The sequence below is a fragment of the Lampetra fluviatilis genome, chromosome 19 (genome assembly GCF_964198595.1).
Source record: "Lampetra fluviatilis chromosome 19, kcLamFluv1.1, whole genome shotgun sequence".
NCBI lineage: Eukaryota > Metazoa > Chordata > Hyperoartia > Petromyzontiformes > Petromyzontidae > Lampetra > Lampetra fluviatilis.
The window spans coordinates 5,505,097-5,520,310 of record NC_136293.1 but is presented as its reverse complement, the minus strand read 5'-3'; the positions used below and the strand labels follow the sequence as shown (position 1 = coordinate 5,520,310).

General features: G+C 56.4%; 1 protein-coding gene across 3 annotated transcripts; it reads right to left on the bottom strand.

Moving 5' to 3' along the window:
• Positions 1 to 240: 240 nt before the first annotated feature.
• Positions 241 to 14,865, bottom strand: LOC144937572 (uncharacterized). 3 transcript variants are annotated; one of them, XM_078864867.1, is made up of 2 exons: positions 14,017 to 14,865; positions 241 to 2,320 (listed from the first exon to the last, which is right to left on the bottom strand). In XM_078864867.1, exon 2 carries the CDS (start codon positions 2,255 to 2,257, stop codon positions 1,052 to 1,054), a length of 1,206 nt encoding a protein of 401 aa, XP_078720993.1. In that variant the 5' UTR covers positions 2,258 to 2,320; positions 14,017 to 14,865; the 3' UTR covers positions 241 to 1,051. The 3 variants fall into 3 exon arrangements, with proteins under 3 accessions (XP_078720993.1, XP_078720994.1, XP_078720992.1); XM_078864868.1 differs by lacking the exon at positions 14,017 to 14,865 and adding an exon at positions 5,073 to 5,221 and having other exon boundaries at positions 241 to 2,286; XM_078864866.1 differs by having other exon boundaries at positions 242 to 2,286.
• Positions 14,866 to 15,214: the final 349 nt, after the last annotated feature.

Here is a 15,214-nt window from a genome sequence, read left to right as displayed (position 1 = left end):
CGGAAACCTCGAGAGACAGACCCCACGCGGGAGATGAAGACATTGGAAGATGCCGGGAGAGACTCGAGGACATCTTAAGGAAGACAGAGACGCAAGGGAGAGGATGGAGACAAGCCCGGAGGGAACATCAGCCAACAACTAAGACGATCCGGAGACGCTACCAGAGATACAAAGACGTTGGAAACACAGGAGAGAGAGAGACACAAAGACTCTGAGCGACGCGGAAACGGGAGACCCCGAGACGCCGGGAGAGACGCGCGCAGGAAGACTCGGGGACGCGCATTGCACGGGTATAATCATTTATTTATTTATTTCTATAGGAAGCAACCCCCCGCCCGGGGCCCCTCCCTCCTCAAGCACAGAGCGCAGGGCCCCCGGGGAGCGGGGGGGGGGTCTGCCTCTCGCATACATCTGTAAAATAAATATTATAAAACTTTGGAATAAATATTTCTCTTTACACAGGAAAACGACGACGAGAGGGGGGGGGGGCCCGCCCGGGACCCACGGAGGGGCCCCTACCCGGGGGGCCCAAGACCCTGGATAGCGCGGCCGAGGGTCCTGTACCCTGAATAGTGGGGGCCCACCGGGGTGGAGGAGGCTCCTCTAGTGGTATGGGGGGCCGCACCGCATCCAGTGGAGCCGTGTGGGGGGCTACACAGGGAGGTGTGTGTGGGGGGCACCCTGTAGTGGTCGAGGGGGGGGGGGCGATGGGACCCCTGTAAAGTGTAAAGGTGCGGGGGTCCCTGCGGCGGGGGTCGCTACGGGGCTCGTCGACCCCCGTCGAGGTGTGGGGGGATGTGGGGGCTCTAGAGGTAAAGGCCCCCCCCCCCCCCCCTGGAGGACCCCTGCAGTGGTCGGGTGAGCTCTGCCGCGGGGGTGAAGGAGGGGACACGAGTCACGTGCCGCCAATATATACTGTGTATACTGTAATATAGACTGTATATGGCACCGACTGCAGCGTCGTGCGTGCGCACAACGCGCGGCGGTCACGGGCGTCGCGAGCGCCCACGCCGCGCGGCGCTTCCCGTCACAGTTTGCGAGCACCCGTCGCTCAAGCGGGCTTCTCGGCGGCGGGAGACTGCGCCGGCGCGGCCCGATCGGAATCGGCGTCGTTTCGCCGGCGCCGACATCGGCAGCCGGGCCTCTGTAGGCGGTCGTAGGCGGCGCGCGCCAGCTTGAGCGCGGCGCGGCCCGGCGGGTAGCACAGCAGGCAGGGCAGCGCCAGCGAGAGGGCGCCCAGGCAGGCCCAGCGCGGCACGCAACCCGCGCGCCGGCACGAGCACGGGTTGTCGGCCCACGAGTCCCCCGAGTCGCCCACGTCGGTCTGCGGCGAGCAGTGGTAGAAGAGCGCCTTGACACAGCACAGGCACGTGCACGACTCGAGCAGCGCGCCCGCCGAGCACAGGCAGCGCTTCTCGCACAGCCAGCACGCGGGCAGCGCGCGCCTCGTGGAGCCGCACTCGCCGCACGCGCACTTCCCGCACCGCTCGCACGCCGCGTGGCCACGCGCGCCGTCCTCGCCGCCCTCGCTGTTCGTCGGAGACCCCGGCTTCTCGGCCGGCGCCGGCGCCGGCGCCGCCCGCTCGTCCGTCAGACGGGACGGCGCCGCGCCGCCCTCTCCCGCGCCGTCGTCGCCGTCGTCATCGCCGCCGCCGGCGCCGCCTCCGCCGCCCCCCTCGCCGCCCTGCGGCTGCCGCTTCACCACGGGCGCCGCCGGCGCCGCCGGCGCTGCGTCCGGAGTAGCCGGGGGGTCCGTCGGGGCGCCAGCGGGGGACGGCGCGGGGCCCAGGTGCGGAGGCGACGGCGGTGCCGGGGGCAGCAGGCGCTGCTCAGAGCAAGTGCTGCCGGTGCTCGTGCGAGCGCTGCTGCTCTTGGAGCACGTGCTGCCGGTGCTGGTGGACCGTGCCACGCGCCCCGCCAGCGCGACCGGCTTGTGCGGCGGGGAACCGGCGCGGTGCTGGTGTTGCTGCTGCTGCTGGTGGAGGGGCAGCGGGCCCCGTGGAGCGCCCGCCCTGGCCGCCGCAGGCCCCGTGGCGGGCCCCGTGGCGGGCCCCGTGGCGGGTCCCGTGGCGGCTCCCGTGGCGGCTCCCGTGGCGGCTCCCGTGGCCGTTGTCGTTCCCGGGGGCCCGTCCGTGTAGTCGTTGCTCGCATTCGCGGGTCTAATCTGGCCGAGGGAGAGCACGGGGGCCGGGGCGCCATCGGTGGTGGTGCCATCCAGCAGCGGGGAAGCCTCTCCTCGCTGACTCCTGGGATCCATGGCGGCCCCGGATCATTGGCGCTGCGCTCCTGCAGCCACACGTCGACAGCTGTGAGCGAGCGCCTGTCACGGCACAGCGGAACGCGCGAGAGAGGGTGGTGTGGCACAATGGTTAGCGCTCTGCACTATGAACCCAGCGACCCGAGTTCGAATCCCGCTCACGGCCAACACCAGCAACGATTATCTGAACTGGTCCTGGGCCTCCTCTAGGTCGACTCGGTCTCAAACGAGTAGATGGTACGGTGTGTAAACATCGCCATTCGGTAGACAAAGGCGGCCCTCGTGAGCTGTGTTGGCCTTCATGGGTGCTCGCAAACAGCACTTGCCCCAACAGTCTGTTAAGACTACATGTGGGAGCCAGTACCACATTGTCTTCCAAACGCATGGGGAAGAAGATCAGGTTGAGATGCCACATTCCACTCACGTCGTCTCCAATTACATTTGTTGCTCATATAAATGCAAAACAACAAATTCCAGTATTCTCAATTCACAGCTGGATGAAGGCCTTCCCCCACACACCGTGCCGGGGATGACGCGAGTTTTTTTTTAGCGTACTTCACCGCGCTGGTACTTGCTGGTTGGTATCGGCGGTGGGGGGGGTAAGGGAGAGGTCAGGACCAGTTCTGATATCACTTTGCCACAGCCGTGAGCGGGAATTGAACTCTGATCGCTCGGTTCACGGCACCGTGCGCTCACCACCGCCCCCACCCGTCTATCCAAGTCGACATGATTTTGACAAAATCTGAGCAATACAAAAACAGCCATGTTGTACGGCTCAGCCTCCATAGGACGCGGCAACAACAAGAGCCAAGTTATCTAAAACAGCAAGCACCGCAGAGATGCGACGCAACAGTGGCCACACGTTAGGTCCCGTTTTCTCCAACTTCATAGCCGCACGATTCGAGACCAGCATCGACGGGCCGGGTCTGGACAACCACGTGCGTGCGCCGTCGCACCATCCCACAGGCACATTTAGCATTTGACATTTAACGAGCGGAGCGCACGGGGCAGTCGTCGGGGAGCCAAATGCCTTCGGATATTTGATGTTAGCCTTGGCCGGGAATCGAACTCGGGTCGCCGTGTTCACAGTGCAGTGTGCGAACGACCGCGTCACCACGCCGTCCCCCTGTCCCAGATAATGATTGCACCATGTGAACGATGTGCTTGTCAGACCAGGACGTTTCCAAACACACAGCCGCCGCTATGCTCATCATATCTGTGGTTACATTCAGGGCTGTGCGCATTTGCAGGGCCACTGTGGTATCTGTGCGAGTTGCGGTCATTCTCATGGACGATCTCTCCACCCGAGGGTCTTTCTACTCTTAATTCATACGGAACGTTATCCTCTATTCATGCTATTCGGATTTCGTTTGTGCCCATGTGACATTTGTTAAGAGCAGTGCTTTTCTGCCTAAGCGCCCTCCTAACGGCACGTGCGTTACTACTGCGCCACTCTGCCAGGGTCGAGAGATGTGGGAAGAGCCTATCGGGAAGCGATCGGCTCTTCCCACAGCTCAGCTATGCAAGGCCCACATCCCTCCATCTGCGCAACATCTCCCACATCTAATATTCCCGACCCCGGCTGTCGCCAAGACCCCATCCGCGCCTTCATCATATCCCGACTCGACCGTCTTAGCTCTCTCCGCTATGCCCCCCACATCCCTCAACTCCCCACGTGCCCTCGCCCCTCACCCCCCATCCCTCAACTCCCCACGTCCCCTCGCCCCTCACCCCCCATCCCTCACCCCCCATCCCTCAACTCCCCACGTCCCCTCACCCCCCATCCCTCACCCCCCATCCCTCAACTCCCCACGTCCCCTCGCCCCTCACCCCCACCCCCCATCCCTCACCGCTAAACCTCAAATGACCCACAATGCCACCGCCAGGTGTGCGAGCCCATTCTTCAAATCCCTCGATTGGCTGCCAATCCTGTCCTTCACCGATTACAAAATCACCCTCGCCATCTCCAAGATCGTCCATGGATCCACTCCCACCTCCGTCTCCGATCTCATCCCACTGCACACTCCCTCCTCGCTAAAGCCATGACAATCTTCTGCTGAAAGCCTCAACGTCCACTCAAAGGGAGGGAGGTCGCTCCTCCTCTTCTGCTGCTCCTGAAATTCCCACTGTGCCACCGCTGTGCCCCCGAGTGTCTGTCTGTGTGCACGTTCGGGTCATCTTCTTCCGGCCATCCACGGCTCCGGTTGTCTCCCGACTCGCGAGTCGAGGCTCTAGACCAGGGGTGGTGGGGAACGTCCGGCCCGCGGGACGTATGAGGCCCCGCGAAATCATTTCGTCTGGCCCTGCCAAGGCAACCGCAGGCGGGACTCGAAATTCAATAAATCTAGGAGCAAACCTGGAAAAGCAGTTGCGAGTAGCAACAACATCATCAATACCAGCTAACATCACACGCCTCACCCAAAGAGAAGCAGTTCCAGCCCATCACATTGGTGGTGAGTTAATTAAATGTTTGATCAAATATAACAGGCAAATTTTTAAGTTGATGATTTTGTATGGCCCGCGAATCATGTTGTAAATATCCAAATGGCCCTTGGTAGAATAAAGATTCCCCACCCCTGCTCTAGACACTGGCGCTACACTGGCAATGCGAGCCTACCGCGGCAAGAACGTGCCCGGGTTCAATTCCCGTCTCGGGCACCTTTCTGTGTCGAGTTTGAATGTTCTTACCCCGCTCTAAATGCGTTTCCTCTGGGTTCTCCGGTTTCATCTCACAGCAAAAAAAAAATAATTCTAAATGGACAATAATCACCCTGCTCTTCCCGCCTGCCTCCGACAACCAGGACGCCGCCCTTACCCAGCGTCATCGCGGACATCTCACGGAGCTTGACCTCTGCCTGGCTCGCTGCGGCCTTCAAAGCCCCTCGCCGCCTCCTCTGGCGAAATCTCCCCCGAGATGCGGGCGCACGTAGCCCACGTGCAACGGTTAACCCCCGGACACATCGCCTTCTCACTCGGATCGCAGACCCAGGGGTTGCCCCACACACGCACCACACACAAAGATTCCCCGTATGGCCTTAACAGGCTATTGGGGCAAAGTGCTGATAGCAAGCACCTATTAAGGTCGACACAGCGCACACAAGTGTTGCCAGCACCACGCTCTCCGGCCGCATTCGTTTCCCGAGTGGCGATGTTCACACAACGCACCAGGTACTCATTTGACGCAAGAGTCGACGGAAGAGAGGCGTAGGACCGGTTCAGATATTCGCGTCACTGGCGTTGGTCTTGAGCGAGAATCGAACTCGGGTCGCCGGGCACGGTGCGTACAGAGTTGCAGCGTTGGGTATGAAGAAGATGCACGGAGGGGGGCACGGGAGACAAGGCGGGACATCGAGGCGCGTTACAGATGGAGGCGCGTGGAACCCGCTGCGGTGATGGAACCCCCATCCCCTGTGCTCAGCCCCGCGGCTGCGTGTGCACGCGTGAGTGAGTTTGCACGTGTGTGTGTGTGTGCACCGAGTGTGTACACGTGCCAGTGCACGTGTTTGTGTGCACTGAGTGTGTGCACCGAGTGTATACACGTGTGTGTGTGCTGAGTGTGTACACGTGTGTGTGCACTGAGTGTGTGCACTGAGTGTGTGCACTGAGTGAGTGCACGTGTGTGTGTGTGTGTGCACTGAGTGTGTGCACGTGCGAGTGTGTGTGTGCACTGAGTGTGTGCACTGAGTGTGTGTGTGTGTGCACCGAGTGTGTACACTGAGTGAGTGTGTGTGCACGTGTGTGTGTGTGTGCACCGAGTGTGTACACTGAGTGTGTGTGCACCGAGTGTGTGCACCGAGTGTGTGCACGTGTGTGTGCACCGAGTGTGTACACTGAGTGTGTGTGTGTGCACCGAGTGAGTGCACGTGTCGTCGTGGCGAGCAGTGGCGCAGCGATTAGCGCGCTGCGTATCGAACCTCGATTCCCACTCACGGTCAAAACCAGCGACGTTAATCTGAACCGGTACTGGGCCTCACTATGTCGACTTAGCCTCAAATGAGTACCTGGTGCGGTGTGTCAACATCGCGTACTGGGGAGACAAAGGCGGCCGGGCGTGGTGCTGGCCACCGACCCCCTCGTGTATCGTAATTGTATCATAGGTGCTCGTTAAAAGCACTTACCCCAAATCTGTAAAAGAGACTTGCCCTTATTTTGTGTGTGCGTACAGGGTGTGTGGATGCTATGGTATGTGGTGCGGGTGTACTGTATGTGGCTATGCATGTGTGTGTACCTAACGCGTATGTGTGTGTGTGTGGTGTGTGTCTGTCTATGCACGTGGGGTGTGTACCGGGTATTGGTGCGTGTGTACGTGTCTGTGCAGGAGTTCGCCTATTTGGGGTCCGTATGTGGGATAATAATGATCGCGTGTGTACGTTTGGTGTGTATTTCTGTGTAAGGGTGTATTCATGTGTGTGTGTACGTTTGGTGAGTATTTCTGTGTGTATGTGTAAGGGTGTATTCATGTATGTGTGTGTACGTGCACGGAGTGTGTGATTCCGTGTGTGCGTGTCTGTTGTGTATTTGTGGGTGTGCATATTCATGAGATGTGTGGGGGATGTCGCTGTGAGATGTACGTGACGGGTATGCTGATGTGCATCTGTGCGCGCACGTGTGTGGGTGCTCGTGTTGCGTGTGTGTTGTCTTTAGGTCAACTCGGCCTGAAATGAGGATGCTGGTGCGCTCTGTAAACATCAGCCTTGGGGAGACAAAGGCGGCCGGGCGTGGGGCTGGCCACATTACTGCGTATGGTTGTGTGTGTCCGTGGGGGGCGGTAGTGGAGCGATTCGTGCACTGCGCTGTGAACCTGACGACTATCCGAACCAGTCAAGGGCCACCCCCCCAAGTCGAATCAGCCTCAAGCGAGTACCCAGTAAGATGCGTAACCATCGCCGCTAGGGAGACAAAGGCGGCCGGGTGTGGTGCTGGCCACATACCCCCCCCCCCCCTCGTGTGCAGTACAGACCTTAGTAGGTGCTTGCTAACAGCGCCTCCCCCAAGTCTACAGAGGGGGGGATTTGTGCGCTTAGGAATATGTGTGTGTGTGGGTCAATGTATATGGTGCCTACATGTGCGTGTGTGTGGGTCTATGTATATGACGACTTACATGTGTGTGTGTGGGTCAATGTATATGACGACTACATGTGCGTGTGTGACAGCATTTCCGAGAATCTCGCCAAAAGCACGTGCCCCCCCTAACAGCCTGTGTGCCTATGCGCAGTTTATTTATGAATTGATGCAAATGCGCGTGCGTGTGTGTACACACGTGTTCACGTGTGCGTCGGTGTATCCCGCGTGTATGTCCGTACTACAATTGCACACACTGCGGGCGTGTACACAATGCGTGTGCACGTGTACAGAGTAGAAGGTGTAATAGCGTGAGAGCACTTGCTCCCAACAGTCTGCCAAGGCTATCCGGGAGATCTTTGTATTTGGTGTGCATGTGGGTATAGGCGAGTACTGCTATATGGGCAAGCGTGTTATGTCGTATATATGGCCACTGTGCGTGTATATGGGCACTGTGTGTGTGTGTATATGGGCACTGTGTGTGTGTGTGTATATGGGCACTGCGTGTGTGTATATGGGTAATGTGTGTGTGTATGGGCACTGTGTGTATGGGCACTGTGTGTGTGTGGGTACTGTGTGTGTGTATATGGGTACTGTGTGTGTATATGGGCACTGTGTGTGTGTATATGGGTACTGTGTGTGTGTATATGGGCACTGTGTGTGTGTATATGGGTACTGTGTGTGTGTGTATGCGCACTGTGTGTCTATGGGTACTGTGTGTGTGTATATGGGCACTGTGTGTGTGCATATGGGCACTGTGTGTGTGTATATGGGCACTGTGTGTGTATATGGGCACTGTGTGTGTATATGGGCACTCTGTGTGTGTATATGGGTACTGTGTGTGTGTGTATATGGGCACTGTGTGTGTGTATGGGCACTGTGTGTGTATATGGGCACTGTGTGTGTGTATATGGGCACTGTGTGTGTGTATGGGCACTGTGTGTGTGTATGGGCACTGTGTGTGTGTATGGGCACTGTGTGTGTGTATATGGGCACTGTGTGTGTATATGGGCACTGTGTGTGTATATGGGCACTGTGTGTGTGTATATGGGCACTGTGTGTGTGTATATGGGCACCGTGTGTGTGTATATGGGCACTGTGTGTGTATATGGGTACTGTGTGTGTGTATATGGGCACTGTGTGTGTATATGGGCACTGTGTGTGTATGGGTACTGTGTGTGTGTACGAGCACTGTGTGTGTGTATATGGGTACTGTGTGTGTGTATGGGCACTGTGTGTGTATATGGGCACTGTGTGTGTGTATATGGGTACTGTGTGTGTATGGGTACTGTGTGTGTATGGGAACTGTGTGTGTGTATGGGCACTGTGTGTGTGTATATGGGAACTGTGTGTGTGTATGGGCACTGTGTGTGTGTATGGGCAATGTGTGTGTGTGTATGGGCACTGTGTGTGTGTGTATGGGCACTGTGTGTGTGTATATGGGCACTGTGTGTGTGTATATGGGCACTGTGTGTGTATGGGTAGTGTGTGTGTGTATATGTGCACTGTGTGTGTGTATATTGGTAGTGTGTGTGTATATGGGTACTGTGTGTGTGTATATGGGCACTGTGTGTGTGTATATGGGCACTGTGTGTATATGGGTACTGTGTGTGTATATATGGTCACTGTGTGTATATGGGCACTGTGTGTGTGTGTATATGGTCACTGTGTGTGTATGGGCACTGTGTGTGTATATGGTCACTGTGTGTGTATGGGCACTGTGTGTGTATATGGTCACTGTGTGTGTGTATATGGGCACTGTGTGTGTGTATATGAGCACTGTGTGTGTATGGGCACTGTGTGTGTATATGGGTACTGTGTGTGTATATGGGCACTGTGTGTGTATATGGGCACTGTGTGTGTGTGTGTATATGGGTACTGTGTGTGTGCATATGGGCACTGTGTGTATGGGCACTGTGTGTGTGTATATGGGCACTGTGTGTGTGTGTGTATGGGTACTGTGTGTGTGTATATGGGTACGGTGTGCGTATATGGGCACGGTGTGTGTATATGGGCACTGTGTGTGTGTATATGCGTAGTGTGTGTGTATATGGGTAATGTGTGTGTATATGGGCACTGTGTGTGTGTATATGGGTAGTGTATGTGTGTGTATGGGCACTGTGTGTGTGTGTATGGGCACTGTGTGTGTGTGTATGAGCACTGTGTGTGTGTATATGAGTACTGTGTGTGTGTATGGGCACTGTGTGTGTATATGGGCACTGTGTATGTGTATATGGGCACTGTGTGTGTGTATATGGGCACTGTGTGTGTGTATATGGGCACTGTGTGTTTATATGAGTACTGTGTGTGTGTGTATATGGGTACTGTGTGTATATGGGTACTGTGTGTGTATATTGGCACTGTGTGTGTGTATATGGGCACTGTGTGTGTATATGGGCACTGTGTGTGTATATGGGCACTGTGTGTGTGTATATGGGCACTGTGTGTGTGTGTATGGGCACTGTGTGTGTGTGTATGGGCACTGTGTGTGTGTATGGGCACTGTGTGTGTGTATATGGGTACTGTGTGTGTGTGTATGGGCACTGTGTGTGTGTGTATAAGGGTACTGTGTGTGTATATGGGCACTGTGTGTGTGTATATGGGTACTGTGTGTGTGTATATGGGTACTGTGTGTGTGTATGGGCACTGTGTGTGTGTATGGGCACTGTGTGTGTATATGGGCACTGTGTATGTGTATATGGGCACTGTGTGTGTGTATATGGGCACTGTGTGTGTGTATATGGGCACTGTGTGTTTATATGAGTACTGTGTGTGTGTATATGGGTACTGTGTGTATATGGGTACTGTGTGTGTATATTGGCACTGTGTGTGTGTATATGGGCACTGTGTGTGTATATGGGCACTGTGTGTGTATATGGGAACTGTGTGTGTGTATATGGGCACTGTGTGTGTGTGTATGGGCACTGTGTGTGTGTGTATGGGCACTGTGTGTGTGTATGGGCACTGTGTGTGTGTATATGGGTACTGTGTGTGTGTATGGGCACTGTGTGTGTGTGTATAAGGGTACTGTGTGTGTATATGGGCACTGTGTGTGTGTATATGGGTACTGTGTGTGTGTATATGGGTACTGTGTGTGTGTATGGGCACTGTGTGTGTGTATGGGTCCTGTGTGTGTATGGGTACTGTGTGTGTGTATGGGTACTGTGTGTGTGTATGGGCACTGTGTGTGTGTGTATATGGGCACTGTGTGTGTGTGTATATGGGTACTGTGTGTGTGTGTATGGGCACTGTGTGTGTGTGTATATGGGCACTGTGTGTGTGTGTATATGGGTACTGTGTGTGTATGGGCAATGTGTGTGTGTGTATATGGGCACTGTGTGTGTGTATATGCGTAGTGTGTGTGTGTATATGGGTAATGTGTGTGTATATGGGCACTGTGTGTGTGTATATGGGTAGTGTGTGTATGTATGGGCACTGTGTGTGTGTGTATATGGGCACTGTGTGTGTGTATATGGGTACTGTGTGTGTATGGGCACTGTGTGTGTGTGTGTATATGGGCACTGTGTGTGTGTGTGTATATGGGTACTGTGTGTGTATGGGCAATGTGTGTGTGTATATGGGCACTGTGTGTGTGTATATGGGTAGTGTGTGTATGGGCACTGTGTGTGTGTGTATGGGCACTGTGTGTGTGTGCATGGGCACTGTGTGTGTGTGTATGAGCACTGTGTGTGTGTGTATGAGTACTGTGTGTGTGTATGGGCACTGTGTGTGTATATGGGCACTGTGTGTGTGTATATGGGCACTGTGTGTGTGTATATGGGCACTGTGTGTGTGTATATGGGCACTGTGTGTGTGTATATGGGCACTGTGTGTGTATATGGGTACTGTGTGTGTGTGTATGGGTACTGTGTGTATATGGGTACTGTGTGTGTATATTGGCACTGTGTGTGTGTATATGGGCACTGTGTGTGTATATGGGCACTGTGTGTGTATATGGGCACTGTGTGTGTGTGTATGGGCACTGTGTGTGTGTGTATGGGCACTGTGTGTGTGTGTATATGGGTACTGTGTGTGTATGGGCACTGTGTGTGTGTATAAGGGTACTGTTTGTGTATATGGGCACTGTGTGTGTATATGGGCACTGTGTGTGTATATGGGCACTGTGTGTGTGTGTATGGGCACTGTGTGTGTGTGTATGGGCACTGTGTGTGTGTGTATATGGGTACTGTGTGTATATGGGCACTGTGTGTGTGTATATGGGTACTGTGTGTGTGTATATGGGTACTGTATGTGTGTATGGGCACTGTGTGTGTGTATGGGTCCTGTGTGTGTATGGGTACTGTGTGTGTGTATGGGTACTGTGTGTGTGTGTATATGGGCACTGTGTGTGTGTGTATATGGGTACTGTGTGTGTGTGTATGGGCACTGTGTGTGTATATGGGCACTGTGTGTGTGTGTATATGGGCACTGTGTGTGTGTATGGGCACTGTGTGTATATGGGCACTGTGTGTGTATGGGCACTGTGTGTCTGTATATGGGCACTGTGTGTGTGTATATGGGTACTGTGTGTGTATGGGCACTGCGTGTGTGTATATGGGTACTGTGTGTGTATATGGGTACTGTGTGTGTGTATATGGGCACTGTGTGTGTATGGGCACTGTGTGTGTATGGGCACTGTGTGTGTATGGGCACTGTGTGTGTATGGGCACTGTGTGTCTGTATATGGGCACTGTGTGTGTGTATATGGGCACTGTGTGTGTGTATATGGGTACTGTGTGTGTATGGGCACTGCGTGTGTGTATATGGGTACTGTGTGTGTATATGGGTACTGTGTGTGTGTATATGGGCACTGTGTGTGTATGGGCACTGTGTGTCTGTATATGGGCACTGTGTGTGTGTATATGGGTACTGTGTGTGTATGGGCACTGCGTGTGTGTATATGGGTACTGTGTGTGTATGGGCACTGCGTGTATATATATGGGTACTGTATGTATGGGTACTGTATGTGTATATATGGGTACTGTATGTGTATATATGGGTACTGTATGTGTATATATGGGTACTGTGTGTGTATATGGGTACTCTATGTGTATATGGGTACTGTATGTGTATATATGGGTACTGTATGTGTATATATGGGTACTGTGTGTGTATGGGTACTGTATGTGTATATATGGGTACTGTATGTGTATATATGGGTACTGTATGTGTATATATGGGTACTGTATGTGTATATATGGGTACTGTGTGTGTGTATGGGTACTGTGTGTGTATATATGGGTACTGTGTGTGTATATGGGTACTGTGTGTGTATATGGGTACTGTGTGTGTACATGGGCACTGTGTATGTGTATATATGGGTACTGTGTGTGTATATGGGTACTGTGTGTGTATATGGGTACTGTGTGTGTATATGGGTACTGTGTGTGTACATGGGCACTGTGTATGTGTATATATGGGTACTGTGTGTGTATATGGGTACTGTGTGTGTATATGGGTACTGTGTGTGTATATGGGTACTGTGTGTGTACATGGGCACTGTGTATGTGTATATATGGGTACTGTGTGTGTATATGGGTACTGTGTGTGTATATGGGTACTGTGTGTGGGTACACGGGCGAGTATCTGAACCGGTCCCCTGAACCTCCCCCCCCCCCCCCCCCGTGTGACCTCCCCGGTGCGGTGTGTGAACATCGCCTCGAGGGAGACAAATGCGGCCGCGGGAGTGGCCCTGATCACCCACGACCTCGCGTGCCGTGCCGGCCTTCACAGGGTGACTCGCGAACACCACTAGCCCCCCAAATAGTCTGTCAAGGGCCGTTCGACTGACATGGGCACTCACTGTGAATTGGTGATTTGATAGAAGGGTGGTGATGCTGTTGTTGTTGCTGTGCGTGGGTCTATACGGGCACAGTGTAGTAATACATGGGCAGTGTGTATGTGTATGATCACGTCTCATTATATCACGTGTCAACATGGGTCACAACGCGGGGGGGGGGGCACACGTGTCAACAAGGGTCACAACGCGGGGGGGGGGCACACGTGTCAACAAGGGTACACAACGCAGGGGGGGGGCACACGTGTCAACAAGGGTACACAACGCAGGGGGGGGGCACACGTGTCAACAAGGGTACACAACGCAGGGGGGGGGGCACACGTGTCAACAAGGGTCACAACACGGGGTTGGGGGGCACGTGTCAACAAGGGTCACAACACGCAGAGGGAGGGGGGGCACACGTGTCAACAAGGGTCACAACACGGGGTTGGGGGGCACGTGTCAACAAGGGTCACAACACGCAGGGGGGGGGGGGGGCACAGCCTTGCGAGGCGCATCGGTGAAGACGCAGGTGGAGAGAACTCGCGCTCGCCATCCCACCCCCCCCCCCCCCCCCGAGTAGAAGCTCCCCCAAATGAGACCCCTTCGTCGCTCAGAACCCCCGAATCTCTCCAAGCCCCGTCCACAACCCCCTTCGCGATGACACTCAACCCCGACGTTACCCCCCTGCACGCACAACGCGGACCCCCCCCCGTGCCCCGACCCCACGAGACCCCACGAGACGGACTCCCCCGAGCGCTACCCCCTCGCCGCCCGGGGTCCCCGGAGAGGGGAGATCCCCTCGCCTGCCCGCGATGGCCGCGACCCCCGAGATGGCGGGAGAGCGACGCCTCCCTCCTCCACCTCCTCCTCATCATCATCGTCATCTCCTCACTCCCCTCCTCCTCCTCCTCGGCTTCACCTGAGGCCGCCTCGGCGCGGACGTGCGGAGCTGCTCAGGAGGTCCCCATGGCGGAGTCGAGGCGCAGCAGCGGGCAGGAGGGAGACGCGGGATGAAGGAAGGGGTCGAGGAGGGGAAGGACGAGCGGGGACGAGCGGGGACGAGCGGGAAGAAGACGGCGAGTGCCGAGCAGAGCGGGGTGGAGCTGAAGACGGTGGGGGGTGGGGTGGGGAGCACGGGAAAGGGATGAGAGACGCGGGGAGGTGGAAGGAGACAGTCGTGGAGGGTGTCAGGGAGTGAGGAGCCCAGCGATCGGTAGAGACAGAGGGAGGGAGACAGAGGGAGGGAGACAGAGGGAGGGAGACAGAGGGAGGGAGACAGAGGGAGGGAGACAGAGGGAGGGAGACAGAGGGAGGGAGTCACAGGGAGGGACACACAGGGAGGGAGACAGAGGGAGGGAGTCACAGGGAGGGAGACACAGTGAGGGAGAAACAGGGAGAGACACAGTGAGGGAGACACAGGGAGAGAGCCAGGGAGGGAGACGGAGAGGGAGACACAGTGAGGGAGACACAGGGAGTCGGGGAGGGAGACGGAGTCAGAGAGGGAGTCACAGGGAGGGAGACACAGTGAGGGAGACACAGGGAGGGACACAGGGAGGGAGTCGGGGAGGGAGACGGAGTCAGGGAGGGACACAGGGAGAGAGCGTCGAGGGGCCGAGGAGCCCAGGCGCTCAGCGCCAGCCGCGCCGCATCGCCGCGCCCGGCCCGGGGACAATGAGGGCGAGGAGAGCGCGGGGAGAGTGAAGGGGACGAGGAGGAGAGGCAAGGGAGAGGGGAAGGCGAGAGAGCGTGCTTGGTGGTGCTTGGTGGGGGGGGCGAGTGGGAGGGGAGAGAGAGCGACGGCGGGGAGAGTGAGTGGGGGGGGGAACTGCAGCAGGGGGAGGAGAGCGGTGGAGCGTGCGGGAGAGCGCGCGGGGTGGGGGGGGAGAGCGTTGGGGGAGCGCCGTGCAGCAGAGTGGCCGCTAAGAGCCGCCTTGTGCCGCTAATGGGCGCTTTCCGGAGCGAGCGCCCACGGAACTCGATCCGCGTGACCCCTCCCCTCACCCCAGCCCCGCCCCTCCAGCAGCCCCTCCCCCTCTCCCCCCCGCCGCCTCCTCCTCCTCCCCCCCCGTGGGCACGCGCTTCCGTCGGGCCGCGCGCGCGCGACGTCATCGCATCCG